This window comes from Asterias amurensis, chromosome 13 (genome assembly GCF_032118995.1).
Source record: "Asterias amurensis chromosome 13, ASM3211899v1".
Classification (NCBI taxonomy): Eukaryota; Metazoa; Echinodermata; class Asteroidea; order Forcipulatida; family Asteriidae; genus Asterias; species Asterias amurensis.
Window position 1 is genome coordinate 6485785 of NC_092660.1, and position 13758 is coordinate 6499542.

The 13758-nt window shown below is 39.5% G+C and overlaps 1 protein-coding gene across 1 annotated transcript; it reads right to left on the minus strand.

The window, feature by feature from the left end:
* Nucleotides 1-47: 47 nt before the first annotated feature.
* LOC139945793 (uncharacterized) lies at nucleotides 48-13743 on the minus strand. The gene is made up of 13 exons (XM_071943219.1): nucleotides 12787-13743; nucleotides 10692-10815; nucleotides 9239-9334; nucleotides 7551-7745; nucleotides 7000-7145; nucleotides 5923-6721; nucleotides 5515-5656; nucleotides 4768-4877; nucleotides 4268-4432; nucleotides 3071-3214; nucleotides 2420-2503; nucleotides 1826-1925; nucleotides 48-1274 (listed from the first exon to the last, which is right to left on the minus strand). Exons 2-13 carry the CDS (start codon nucleotides 10813-10815, stop codon nucleotides 998-1000), a joined length of 2382 nt encoding a protein of 793 aa, XP_071799320.1. The 5' UTR covers nucleotides 12787-13743; the 3' UTR covers nucleotides 48-997.
* Nucleotides 13744-13758: the final 15 nt, after the last annotated feature.

The following is a 13758-nucleotide window of genomic DNA, read 5'->3' on the forward strand; positions in this document are numbered from 1 at the left end:
GAGCGTGCCATATCAATACATATCCTCACTAACTGTTATTATAAAAACTTACTTGGTCCTGAGCAATGGAGAGCTGTTGATAGTATAGAACATTGTGAGAAACAGCTCCCTCTGAAGTAACATAGCTTTTGAGAAAGAGGTAATTTCTTACTCAAATATTTTGTTACCACACACAATTTGAGCTACAAGAGTGTTTTTGTTTCGTTTTTTTTCTTGCAACTTGAATGATCAATTGCGCCCAAATTTTCACAGATTTGTTATTTTATGCATATTTTGAGACACAACCGATGAGAAAACAAGCTTCTCTTTAACAATTACCAAATGTGTCATTTGCCTTTTATAATAAATGTCTAATGTACAGCATTTGGATATTCCAAAGTCGCACTTCCAGCGGTTACGATCGAGCAATCCTATCACCTTTTAAAGGGTACATGTATATGTACTTTTTCCTAACAAAAAACACATTGATTTACATTAAACTTGCACAGTTTGAAGATTATGATAGTAGAAAGCTTCCCTTGAAATTTTATTTACTGAGGTGCTGTAGTTTTTGAGAAATGAGTAAAAGTAATAATTCTCGACTCAGTTTTAGCATGTAAAAACGTATTGACCAATTATGCTATGGTTTTGGTATACATGTATATCATAACTGGTTAAGGGGATTTTACATGCTAAAATCATTTTGGTCTCATGAGACCAAAATGAACTTGTGACTTGTTTTACTCATTTCTCAAAAACTACATAACCTTCGAAGTAATATTCGAAGTGAGGATTTCCACTATCCTTATCTTCAAACCCTGTAAGTTTAATGTAAATCTGTGGACATTTTGAAAAAGTACCCAAATCAGAATCTCAAATTTATACCTGTCATAAAATAATGAGTGCTATACAACGAGTGCGATTCATTTTGATTTTTATTAATTCAATTCAGATAATATCAAAAGCAACTTATGTGTATCAACGATGTTGACCATACAAATTTAAGGAAAGGTGAGGTTTACATTTGGGATAAATGTTCCACCATTAAATTCTCAAAGTTGATCCGACCCCCCTCCCCAAAATGCCGATGCTGGACATTTTCAACTTCCGTGATTGTCATCCCAAGGGCTTTGGCGACTCTCAGATACTCCGAGTCACTATGGTGATGGTGGTACTTGGCCATCGATGTGATCAGGTGGCAGGGTGGGTTGACCCTAAGTCCTGGTGTCTTGCTGGCATGGTGGAGGGTCCTGAAAAATGCCTCTAGACCCTCGTAGGTCACTTGGAAGTTGTTACTGTTAAGGAAACAAGGGATATGTGCTAATTAAGTAAGACCCATGGAGCTACATATGGTGTGATCATTGGTAGAACAATTCTACCTCCATGGTGTGATCAACTCATTTTGTATCAACTGGGCAGGGTGGGACCATGGAGGTGGGACAGATGCTTGTCATTCCGATAACTTCCAAATCCCTAGGTCTTTTTCAATAGCTGGCCCCTACCATTGGAATAACATTCCAACCAACAACAGGAAGTGTCTTACTTCTTATTCACATTAGCAAAGTATACTTTCCAATTCTTCTTTAGCAGAGCCCAGAACACATTGTTAAAGAGTAGAGGTTGACCCAGTGTTTTCTGGTCCGCATAGAAAGCGTCCTTAATTACAGGTTTACCTCAACTAGTGGTTTAACCCGCCGAGGCCTGGTTCTTGATAAAGTTATCAAGAACCAGGCCTCGTTGGGTTTAAACCACTAGTTGAAAACCTCTTTACCACACATTGATTCCCTTATTGGTACATGTACATGTAGCTCATTATTAAGTCAGACAGAACCTGAGACCTTCTCACCTTATATCAAAGCAGAGTCGTGGGGTGAGGATACCATTCTCGGGCGTGTCTGGTGAACGGCAAACAAACACCTCAGCGAAAAGTTGCAAGCAGCGATCCCCTGAGAAAACATAACAATAATTAATAATTTATTGATCTTATATTGCGCTCTCTCCAGAACCAGCCTGTTCGAGGGCGCATGACAGTAAAAATTGCAACATACAATAAGTGAAAATTTTAAAAGTACACCCAGAAAATATATAAGCAATAATAAACACAAATAAGCAATAATAAACACAAATGTTTGACAAAAATGTAATCTGACCACGAAGTAAGACTTTCCAGGACAATTGGTGGCAGTAGACTTACCAGGTAAATCTGTTGTTTATGCATAGAACTTTGTAAACAATGGGAACAAAAACAGTATTGTGTGTGGGCATTCCAAATTTTCTAATCTAATAATGCTGGTAAAAAACACAAAATGTTCTAAGCAAAGTAATCTTTGGGTGAACACTGTTCATTATGTGCTTAGTTGTGCCACCATACACAACGCATGTAGTTTTCAAGTGACATCTCCCCAGAAATGGTCCCGAGAGATAACATTGCAGTACTTACTGAGGATGTTTAGTGCCAGACCCAGCTGACGAAGGGAAAGATTATTTCGTAGAGCTGTTATGAAATCATTGGCATGTATCCAACCTGGTTGATAATTTAAAAACAAAATTAAAACAGTAGGAAATTTGAATTTGAAAAATACAGTATTTTTAATGGAGTTGCAAAAAGTGAATCTCTTTCAAAGAAAGACTTCAATAATTTGTATGTGTACACTCAGTTTGTTTGCAATTAAAGGTACTGAACACTATTGGTAATTGTCTAAGACCAGTCTTCTCACTTGGTGTATCTCAACATATGCACAAAATAAGGAACCTGTGAAAATTTGAGCTCAATCGGTCGTCGAAGTTGTGAGATAGTAGTGAACAAAAAAACACGCTTGTCACACAAAGTTGTGTGCCGAGACCTCAAATTCTAATTCCGAGGTCTCAAAATTCGTGGAAAATTACTTCTTTCTCAAAAACTATGTCACTTCAGAGGGAGCCGTTTCTCACATCGTTTTATACTATCAACCGCTCCCCATTACTCCTCACCAAGTAAGGTTTTATGCTAATAATTATTTTGAGTAATTACCAATAGTGTCCACTGCCTTTAAAACAATTATTTATAGACTAAAAAAACAGTTAAAGGAAGATATATGTAGATCCGTGGTACCTTGTAGATTGAATTCACATCCAACTAGGTCCAGCTTAGTGAGTTTGTTGCTCTGTAGAAGCTGCACCAAGCCAGAAAGCTGACCAGTCCGCCCAGGGGTGTAGGTGTTGAAATTAACGTTCAATTCTCGCAAACTTGGACTATCTGTGAATACAACAAATTTTTATTAAACTTAAATCTTTATTAAATCTTTATTAAACAAAATTAACAATAGAAAAGTTTCCCCTAAAAATAAGATAAGGTTAAATGGTGCTTTAAAGCCATTATACACTTTTGGAACAGAAAAAAATAAAAGTTCACAGATCTACAAACAACTTACAGGGCTTACAGAAGGTAATGGTGAAAGACTTCTCTTGAAATATTATTACATGAAATGCTTTACTTTTTGAGAAAACATTAAAACAATTATAAATTCTCAACATCGAGAATGATGGATTATAGTAAACACATATCATGACACGGCAAAACATGCGGAAACAAGGGTGGGTTTTCCCGTTATTTTCTCCCGACTTCGATGACCGATTGAGCCTAAATTTTCACAGGTTTGTTATTTTATATATAAGCTGTGATACACGAAGTGTGGGCCTTAATTTAGGCGATAATGCTTACCGAAAATGTCCAATGGTTAGGAGGCACTTTGAATCCTACAAAAATGGGATTCAAACCGCCTCTAGCCACCGGGCTACAATCCCGGCCAAAATGCTTGGGCCACCCTTTCCTGATACAACAGTTCCCTGTGCACTTCTCATTCATATTCACATTCAAAAAACATTTGCCCCAACCCCCGCCCCCCGCTCAATATTGACTTTAATTCGGAACACAGTCGGCAAATGGAACCAACATTGAAAGGGGGCAGGGGGCAGGGGGCCCAACGAGTTATGGCCGGGATTGTAGCTCCATGGTCTCAGTGGTCAAGCATAGTGAAGGTCTTTCCGATCCAACCCAAGTGATATGCCCGTAGATTTTTGTTCACGGGCTTCGTGAGAAAGCACTGAGTTAGTATACAGTGCTTAAAACACATCGGTGTAAGGGCAAAAACAAAATAATAGGCCTAAGCTTTATGACAACGGAAAAATTTAAATGCACTCGTGTATGCAACCATGGACAACTCTCACCCTTAACCTCAACAGAGGGCACCATTTGAGCTTTATTACATCATACCTAAAGGGGCTTCTTCACAACATCTTGCATCCTTACCCTTAACATGTAAGAAGAAAACGTCAAGCATTTCTGTAGTTAGTTGACAGCTTTCTAAGGCCAGATGAGTGATGTTGCTGTTTGGATGCAATAGCGCCCTCTCTAGGTAGAGAAGGGATCTCAATTTGTTTTGGCTCAGATTGATGGTGCGAAGCTGGCTGAAGGCTGTGATGGGGTTGATAAGGACAAAGAAAGACTGATAAGAATGGATGCATTCATATCTCAAAAAGTGTTTTCCTAATAAAATGGCTGTAATTTGTTTCGACTTTTATGGCCAAGAGCTTTATTCCATGTATTGCATCGCTTTGGAACTCCTTGCCTGGTGCATGTTTCCCTCCATCCTACAATCTAGACTGTTTAAGAGGAATATCTATTCCATCCTTAAAGCTCCCAAGTTGTTTCCATCTTTAATACTTGTCCTCTTGTAGGCTGTTACCAAAAGTGGCTGTTTACCTTGTTTGTGGCAAACTTGCATTACGAAAAACCAAACAATGACCTACCTTCCGCTATTTCATCCAGTAATAGCTGCTCATTGCTGCCATTTACTGATTCCGCATCAGACAGAAACTCAAAATCAGTTGACTGAAGCTCAAGGGTTTCTAGATTAGAACTGTGGAAAGGAGAAACAAAAATGCAAAATTCTGGTTGCCAGTATTTACTCAAAATACAGCGCAAAGAAGTCCAACCTCTAGAATTACTGTTTCAGTGCTTGTTTTTGTACGTTTTGGACCTAAAATGCCCAGCTTTGTGTGAGGTTTTACAAGATTATGCACACAAATGAAAGGGACAAGTCTTTCTTAACAAACAAATTGTGTCTTACTGATTTGTGTTGCCTTGGTACATTTCAAAGTCAATAGTTTTTCATGTTATTGAAAATGGCCTCTCATTATAAGACGGTGACTGTCTGTTCGTATGTCTGTAAATGTTTTTGTCGTTTGTGTCCGTTGTCTGTCTTGTTCTGTATGGCATCCCCAAATCAAGCAAACGCTTACCGGGGATTGCCAACATTTCAACTTCTCTGTCCTTTTCTTACTATTATTAAGTATTATTAGTGTATTCTGTTTTAATGTAAATCATTATTTTGTATGATACTTGTAATACTTGTTTTTTTTTCAAATAAATGTTGTTGTTGGCCGATACGAGAACAATTGCAGACTCTTTTCAAGTACATAAAACAGATCGCTCATGTTTGACCTTAGCACAAATGAAATGAAAACAAGAATGTTAGAAAAATAAAGTCAGCAAACCTCAACATGAGATGTCTAAGTGCTGGGAGATTGCAGTCTTGGATTGAGTTCTCTTCAAAGCGCAGTCTCCGCAGTGACTGCGTGTGGCGCTGGCTGATTGACAAAGCTTCAAGCATCTTCTGTGAAGATTCCCCATACATTACTACAAAAAGAGGGGGAAACAACAACATGACAAAAAATATGCGTTCACTGGCTCAAATATTTTAGTATGAAATTACACCTTTCTCAAACACTACATTACTCCAGAGGGAGTTCTTTCTCACAATATTTTATACTATCAACAGCTCTCCTTTGCTTATTACCAAGTAAATTGTTTTGCTACATTTTGAGTAGCTACCAATAGGGTCCAGTACCCTTATTACATATTGGTAAATGGTCAAAAAATTTTTTTAGAATAGCACAACTTACGATTGTCTACAAACTCCAGCTCTTGAAGGCCTGGCCATAAACTCAGAGCTCTCTGAAACATATCACTGTACTCTAGCTCTTGTAGCATAAAACTGCACAATACAAGATGCTGTATACAATGTGTGGTTTGACTGAGTCGAAAAACTCCATCATCACAATCACAAGCTTTAACTTCATCGAGATCAATTCCATGCCAACTTGGAAATGGCGGGTCTAATTTGACAATACTGCCACCATTGTTGTTTTCTTGAGGGCTCTTACTCAAATCTAATTCTACCCTGATCGGTTCGGCAAAGCAAAAGTCATAGAGGTCTTGTCTGGAGTCTATCTCCTCTGTCTGTGTTGGTTCTCCCAGTTTTGGCACCATCCTATGTCTATCATCTTGCGTTGAGCCATAATTTTGTATATCCAGGGTCCTGTTGTCAGTACATTCTATCCTCTCTACTCGCTCCCTCTGTGAAGATCCTATTCTTCCTGTGTCATGTTTCTTTAAGCAACCTTGCTTCGTTCCATTACAATATGAAGATGCTTCGTTGTTGATCTTCCTCTTGCACGACCTCCTTGTCTCTATACTATCTTGTACATCTTCAACGCGTCTTCCAGCACAGACTTCCAGAATACTGAACAGCTCACCTGGGGTAAGACACTTTGGGTGCTTGAGAGTCAGCTTTCTGAGGACGCCTCCATGGATCAGGTGCTCCAAGAATGTCTTTAAGACTTGTTTGTACTTGGGTAGGTAATGGGACAGTACAAGCTCCTTGAGATTTCTTTGTAGGGAATACATAGAGACAGGATTGGCCTGGATATTAAAAACAAAACATCAATTAATCAAGATTAGTTTAAAAAGCTTTAGATTACCTAAACAACCAAAAATCAAGAAGAGGTTTCCATAGGCCAATTTCAAAAAGAAAGTGAGCAGATACTTGTGTTCTCTGTAGCAAAATTTCTATTTCAAATCCCCTGCTTAGCAGAGGAGCCTTTTATTATTATTTATTGTAATAAACACTTGCCTGATGAGCCATATTGACTCGGGACAAACTTTACTTGATTTAAATGGAAACATTTGCGTCCACAAACCTGGATGTATGGAAGGAGGCGACTTTCCAGACGCAGAGAGGATGGGAAGTAATCCTCCAGGGGTTTTCCCTTCCGGCTGATGACATCATCGCTTGGATTGTAGAATGGATTGTGCAGTATGCTCTGCACCTTCAAACTCTGAATATCTGCAGAATGTGACAGTAACAGATTTTGAGAAATGCAATACAATTGTTCACAGATTCCTTACAGTTAAGTGAACCTTAAAAACGGTGCAAAATCCTACAAAATGTAGGATAATATCACTAAAGGCATATATAACACTTGTTCTTAAACAATCTTTTCAAAGTCCAACATTTTAGGGTTGAGGTACCATTCAGTGGTGCGTTTGTAGGACTTCATACTTGCAGGAATAACACAGTGTACAATTACACCTGTGAAGAAATGGTCTACATGTGTCAGCTTGATTTGACATCACCTAGTTGGACCAATAGATTGCCCAACTTGTGTGCACTAGAGCTATGGAAGGCTCAACTCTAGTTGGGACAATTACTCAAGTTAGGCCATGATGCTTCAGTCTCCCTCATACTCACCATGTTGTTGTTGAAGCTCCTCTGGCTTACAATGCTCTATGGCTTGGAGCTTTTGCTGACATGTCTTATCAAGGAATATTTGTCGCCAATCTTCTTGGGCAAATGAAGGGTCGTGGAAAGCACACTGTTGGGCCCTCTTGTCTCTCTTGAAGACATCTCTGTTCAATTTCTGCCAGTGATGCTGTACACTAACACCTGTAAAATGGTTAGAAATCATTTTACCTGTTACAATAGCATTAACTCTTTCTTGCATAGCAGAGTACAGGCAGTTTCTGTCAATGGTTCACACTCCCCGTGGGAAAATGTCTCATCGGGTGTTCCTCAGGGCTCGATCCTTGGCCCCGCCTTATTCCTACTATACAAAAATGACATCCAAGATAACATCCAGTCAAGCATGCGGTTGTTCGCCGACGATAGTATTGTTTACAGGGAGATAGAGAACCAAAATGATCACCTTATCCTTCAGAGAGATCTTGAAGCCCTCGCAGATTGGTCCTCAACCTGGTTGATGCACTTCAACGTTAAAAAGTGTGCCATCCTTTCTATAACGAAGAAGTGCAACCCAAGTACCTTCCATAACAACATCTTTGGACAGACGCTCGAGCGAGTTGACCAACACGAGCATCTCGGAGTCACCATATCTCACGATCTTCGATGGGACAACCACTGTAACAAAATCACACAGAAGGCCAGTCGCACCCTTGGATTACTCCGTCGTACTCTGTCTCCCTGTACCAAGGAAGTCAAGGCAAGAGCATACCAGGCCCTAGTACGCCCCCAATTAGAATATGCTTCGGAAGCCTGGAACCCGTACACAATCAACACAGTAAACCGCCTTGAACAAGTCCAGCGGGCTGCTGCAAGGTTTGTCTTCAGCGACTTTCGGAGAACAACATCTGTGACTAGCTTGATTAATACTCTGGGCTGGGAGCAACTCCATACTAGACGACTTGTCTCCCAACTAACCATGTTCTACAAGATTCATCACGGACTAGTAAACATACAGTTCCCATCCATCGTCCAAACAGCACCATTTCTTGGAAGACATGACCATCAGTTAAAGTTCACCATACCAGTCACATCCATAGATCCGTACAAATACTCCTTCTACCCTTGATCCATCCGACTATTGAACCAGCTCCCAGCAGCCACTGTAATGTCTCCTTCAATAGCAGCCTTCAAGGAAACTGCCCTACCAGCTATTAGAGGGATGAGGCTACCAGTGGGCTCACATCTCCTCTAAATCATCCGTCAGTTTTTATGCACCCTAAGTTATCGTCTTTTGTTATCAGTCTTTTTGTCTTCTCGACACCTTAACTTCACCTTATTTCTTATGCACTTTGCCTGTGACGTCTCTTCTGCACCATCCTAGTATAGCTATAGATAGCTGAATAAGGATTCCACCGTTGAAGATTGAAGAAACACTCAGCAGAGAAGCAAAATAAGTGAACAGGCAAGTCATAGAAAAAGTTGTATTTCCGTCCCATACTCAAAAGGTATTATTACTGGATTAGAAGGATAGGGCCTACAAAACGATGTGTTTAATATTTTACTGATTACGAAGTTCACACATGAATCTGTTTCTAAGAAATATTTCTCTCTTTTAGAAAGTGAAGCAATTTCAACGAAACATTTATCCGAAGGCCTAAAAGTTGCAACAAAAATTTTAATAGATGGAAATACTATACCTTTCCTGAGAAAAATTGGATGCAGTACGGCAAGATTCCCTGCACTCAACAATGGGGCAAGATCCAATAAAAGTTGGGTTGGCAGTACTGCAATTTCTGTGAAAAATTGCAAGATTGTTATTAGTTGATGATCGCATAGTTGCAATAACATTGACCCATGTTTCTCATTACAGAATCAATCAACCCTCCTCCTTATGCCCGTCGGGGAAGGGTCACGTTATCGCAACTAACGGTCATGATCAGAATCCAGATCCTTCATCCTGATAGTCTGGGGAATGGCTAAACAAAAATAGGATCATCGAAAGAGTTATATTACAGTCGTTTGACCAGTTCTGGATCACTTTTTGAATTCACATTGTTTTTTGTTGCAATCTCTTTGATATTTTAAACAAAAAAGTTGATCAGTTTACCTAAACATGACATAAAACTCACCAAGTATTCACTGACAAAAAAGATTAGTTCTTTTGAAGAGGCTTTGAGAAAAGTATCGTCACCTGTTTGACCAGTTCAGGGTCAGTTAAATCTATTCTGAATCAGTAGCGTGCCCTTATTGCCAACCCATACTCCCATTCATAAAACTGTCTCTCAAGGACACAAAACTTCAGAGGTGTGTTGGCATGGACTTGGACTTCATTTGTTTAGTGAATGTCATGCAAGTGTCTTCAATAGCAGCGCAAAAACCCAGTGACAAAACCACAAAACAACAGCAAAGGCAAATGAAAAAGTGAAGCGAACCTAAAAAGCATTATCGACCCCTCCAAGTTCAAATTTCTCAAAAAAAAAAAAATCTAAAAGAAATTGTTGAAGTAATGTTTCTCAAAATCATCTGAATAAACTTTCTACTGCAGTAGTATGATTTTACCATACTTAGTAAGTTAGTGCGGCACCATTTGACGCAATGAGATGTTGAGCTGGTCAATGGTAAGTTGCCCCCCTAAAGAAGATTTTGGTAACTTCGTCTCCTCAAAAAAACAAGATGTCTGCACAGTATTTACAGGAATGTTTTTTTACACATTTTTATCATTTTACATAAATATTTTTTGCCCCGGCACTCCAATTCTAAAGGTAAGAAGTTTTAACAGTGTTTTTCAACCAACATTTTTAAACAAAAAAATGATAAATTTCGCAGACAACCTTCAGGAAAACAGCCATAATTTATTTGCTGATGATGTTTGGCACCTTATTTTGGGTTTGTTGGTTTAATGGGTGTTAATCTTCACATTTATCAACAGAAATTGGTAATAATGAGAAGTGATATAACTATTTGGTTATTGCAAAGTTGAAGTGATCCCGAACTGGTCAATGATCCCGAACTGGTCAAATGACTGTATAATCTGAAAAAAAGTAGAGCTTCGAATAACAACAACATAATTTTATTGTTAATTTCTGCTGACTGCAGAAAGATTGAAATCCCCGATTTGAAATATAAAACAACTACAATTATATGCCATACCCTCTAGACTGCAATAACCAACGTCTGAGACTGATTTTGATACTTGCTGTAAGCAGAGAGAAGTCAATGTATCAAAAGAACGCTCCATTTCCCGAACCTCCACATGTCCATGTGTTGCTCTCATCTGTTTGTTGACAAAATTAATTCATACATAACAAGAACGCCCTCACACGATTACGTTTTGCCATGCAGGATATCTGACTATTTAGTATGTTTCTCGCAATGAAATACAAAGACGTCAGGGCCCAGTGCGGTTTTCGGAAAAGTTTCCGTATGGCGCCACCACTTTTTCAGTCGAAATAAAATAATATAGTATCTAATTTACCCGATTGATATATCCCTTTTTGTAAAAATGAGTGAAAAAGTGGTGGCGCCAGACGGAAAGTTATCCCGGTTTTCAAAATGGCAGGGCCCATGGAAAAATTTCTGAAGATTTGGTAAGAAAAATGAATGCGTTTCCTTTTGTGATTATGACTTTAGTGTTCGAACATATTCAAACATGATACATGTCAAGTTGTTTAGAATTTGTTTTCACTGTTACTGTTCGACTATTCTTAAATTTCGAGTAAGGACAACGAAAATGGTTTTTTTTAACCGAGTAGGATAGAATTTTGTAGTTGCGATAACCATGGAGGTAGGATACCCTCCTCCCGACGGCCGCTAGGTCGGAGGGTTACGAGTTTGTTTCGAGCGGAAACGGTTGATCTGGTCCAACACGTACAATTTCGACAGCTAGTCACCAGATTTGCCCCATTTTTATCACTTTCAAAAATCATGACACAAATTCTGAGGGTACGAACTTTATCTTTACCTTGTGGATCATGTGACCCGGCAACGAACTTCGGTGAAAATTTACCCTTATATATGTTTTCTCCACAATATCAAAAATTTAGAGATATAATATTTTTGGCTTGCTTGAAAGCTCCACTCAAAGTTGTCCTACCTACTTCACTTTTCCTGTGCAAAGTACATGTACATTGTCCATACGTATGTATATCATGATTTTGCTTGGGGACCATAGACCCCTTTACAGATAGGCCGGAAGTGGTGATTATGATGCATTTTGGGAGAGTTTACGAGTAAGCTATGCACGTTTTATGCGTGACGAACATCCCAAAACATCGCTTCCTATCCCAGAATGCATTGTTTTTTCCTATCTGTAAAGGGGTCTATTATAGCCTTGATATACATGCGTATGAACAGGGATAATCTTCCGGTCGTCGCCACCAATTTATCCGCCGTTAATTAACTTCAAAACTATTGTATTTCTAATTTTTCTATATTGTGGAGAAAACATGTAAGGGTCAATTTTCACCGAAGTTCGTCCCCAGGTCACGTGATCCACAAGGTCAAATTCAAGGTCAAAGTAGAGGTCAAAAGGTTATCATACCTAAACATGTTCCTACAAAAAAGGTGAAGACATATTTGGAAAGCTTACACAATTTCCTTTCCAAAGACACCAATTTCAACCAATTTGACCCAAAGGTTACCGATTTATGGTCGTTTGAATGTCAGAGGTCAGGCGCATTTTGACCGAAATCAACAAGAAAGAGCATGCCGTAGCGCGAAAACCGTTTATCGGATGGAGCTGAAATTTGAAATTTGAGCTTGTTGAGCCACGATTACCCCATAAACCAAATTTGAAGAGGGTAGGGTTTAACCCATTGGGTGATTTGACACGGAATGACCCTCCTATAGAAAACAATTTCTTCAGAGGGTGCCACTTACCAAGGAGAAAATGACTTGTGCCCTTGCCCTTTCAAAAACGAAGCATACTTACTGGAAAGTAAGCAGTTTTCAACAGCTATCTATTTGCTTGGAACATTTTCTAACTTTCAAAGTTTACAATTGTCATAAACCTGACACTCACGGACGACCCCGTACCATCTTGACAAAGTAACTATATTAAATAGGGATGCTTTTAAACAACGAACAAGCCAGCTGGATCACTTGAGACAAGTTGGAAGAGGATTTAGTCATGGACAGCGTCCAAGACTAAACATTTGTCTAAATCTATGGAGCTTTTTCCCCTTTGCTATGGATCATCTTCCTAACGAACACTTATTTGGTTTCTTTTCTAATTCCATCAATATACCGAGCCAGTAATCCAATCCAATCCAGGGGCCTTTCTCAAAACTTGGTTTGGGCTCTGTCTCTGGCTTAGGATCCGCGGCTTAGGCTCTGTCTCTGGCTTAGGATCCGCGGCTTAGGCTCTGTCTCTGGCTTAGGATCCATGGCTTAGGCTCTGTCTCTGGCTTAGGATCCATGGCTTAGGCTCTGTCTCTGGCTTAGGATCCATGGCTTAGGATCCATGGCTTAGGCTGTGTCTCTGGCTTAGGATCCATGGCTTAGGCTCTGTCTCCGGCTTAGGATCCATGGCTTAGGCTCTGTCTCTGGCTTAGGATCCATGGCTTAGGCTCTGTCTCTGGCTTAGGATCCATGGCTTAGGCTCTGTCTCTGGCTTAGGATCCGCGGCTTAGGCTCTGTCTCTGGCTTAGGATCCATGGCTTAGGCTCTGTCTCTGGCTTAGGATCCATGGCTTAGGCTCTGTCTCTGGCTTAGGATCCATGGCTTAGGATCCATGGCTTAGGATCCATGGCTTAGGCTCTGTCTCTGGCTTATGCTCCATGGCTTAGGCTCTGTCTCTGGCTTAGGATCCGTGCCTTGCATATGCAGTGGAATCGCAGCTCAGCCATCAGGCCTATACATTTTTAGAGCAGCATGTACTTTGCATGCGATGGTGGTTTGAACATCAGAGTGTTAGTACCCTCTTAGTACTCTGAAGTTAAACATCTCAAATTATTTTCACAACTCTTTCTATTAACCCTGACATAGATCAATAATTTGATTATCAAATGTTTTTTTAATTGGTGAGTCTTCGCAATGAAAGGGTGTAGTATATGTATGTTTATTTGTTGGTATTGAATATTTTTATAATAAACATTTCCGATTGATTTTTAAGTTATGTTGTCCTTGTTGTTTTCATCTGTGACAGCTGTGATAATTCAGCCGCGTTACCTGCTGAGCGTGCCATATCAATTCATATCCTCACTAATTGTTATTATAA

What these genes read in the sequence shown, in the direction of transcription:
- LOC139945793 (XM_071943219.1), bottom strand. Translation starts at nt 10,815, where the DNA reads ATGAGAGCAACACATGGACATGTGGAGGTTCGGGAAATGGAGCGTTCT. An exon ending in GCTGGAGTTTGTAGACAATC is followed by an intron (nt 5,657 to 5,922) that starts GTAAGTTGTGCT and finishes CTCTTTTTGTAG; the next exon opens with TAATGTATGGGGAATCTTCA. An exon ending in CTTAGACATCTCATGTTGAG is followed by an intron (nt 4,878 to 5,514) that starts GTTTGCTGACTT and finishes TCCTTTCCACAG; the next exon opens with TTCTAATCTAGAAACCCTTG.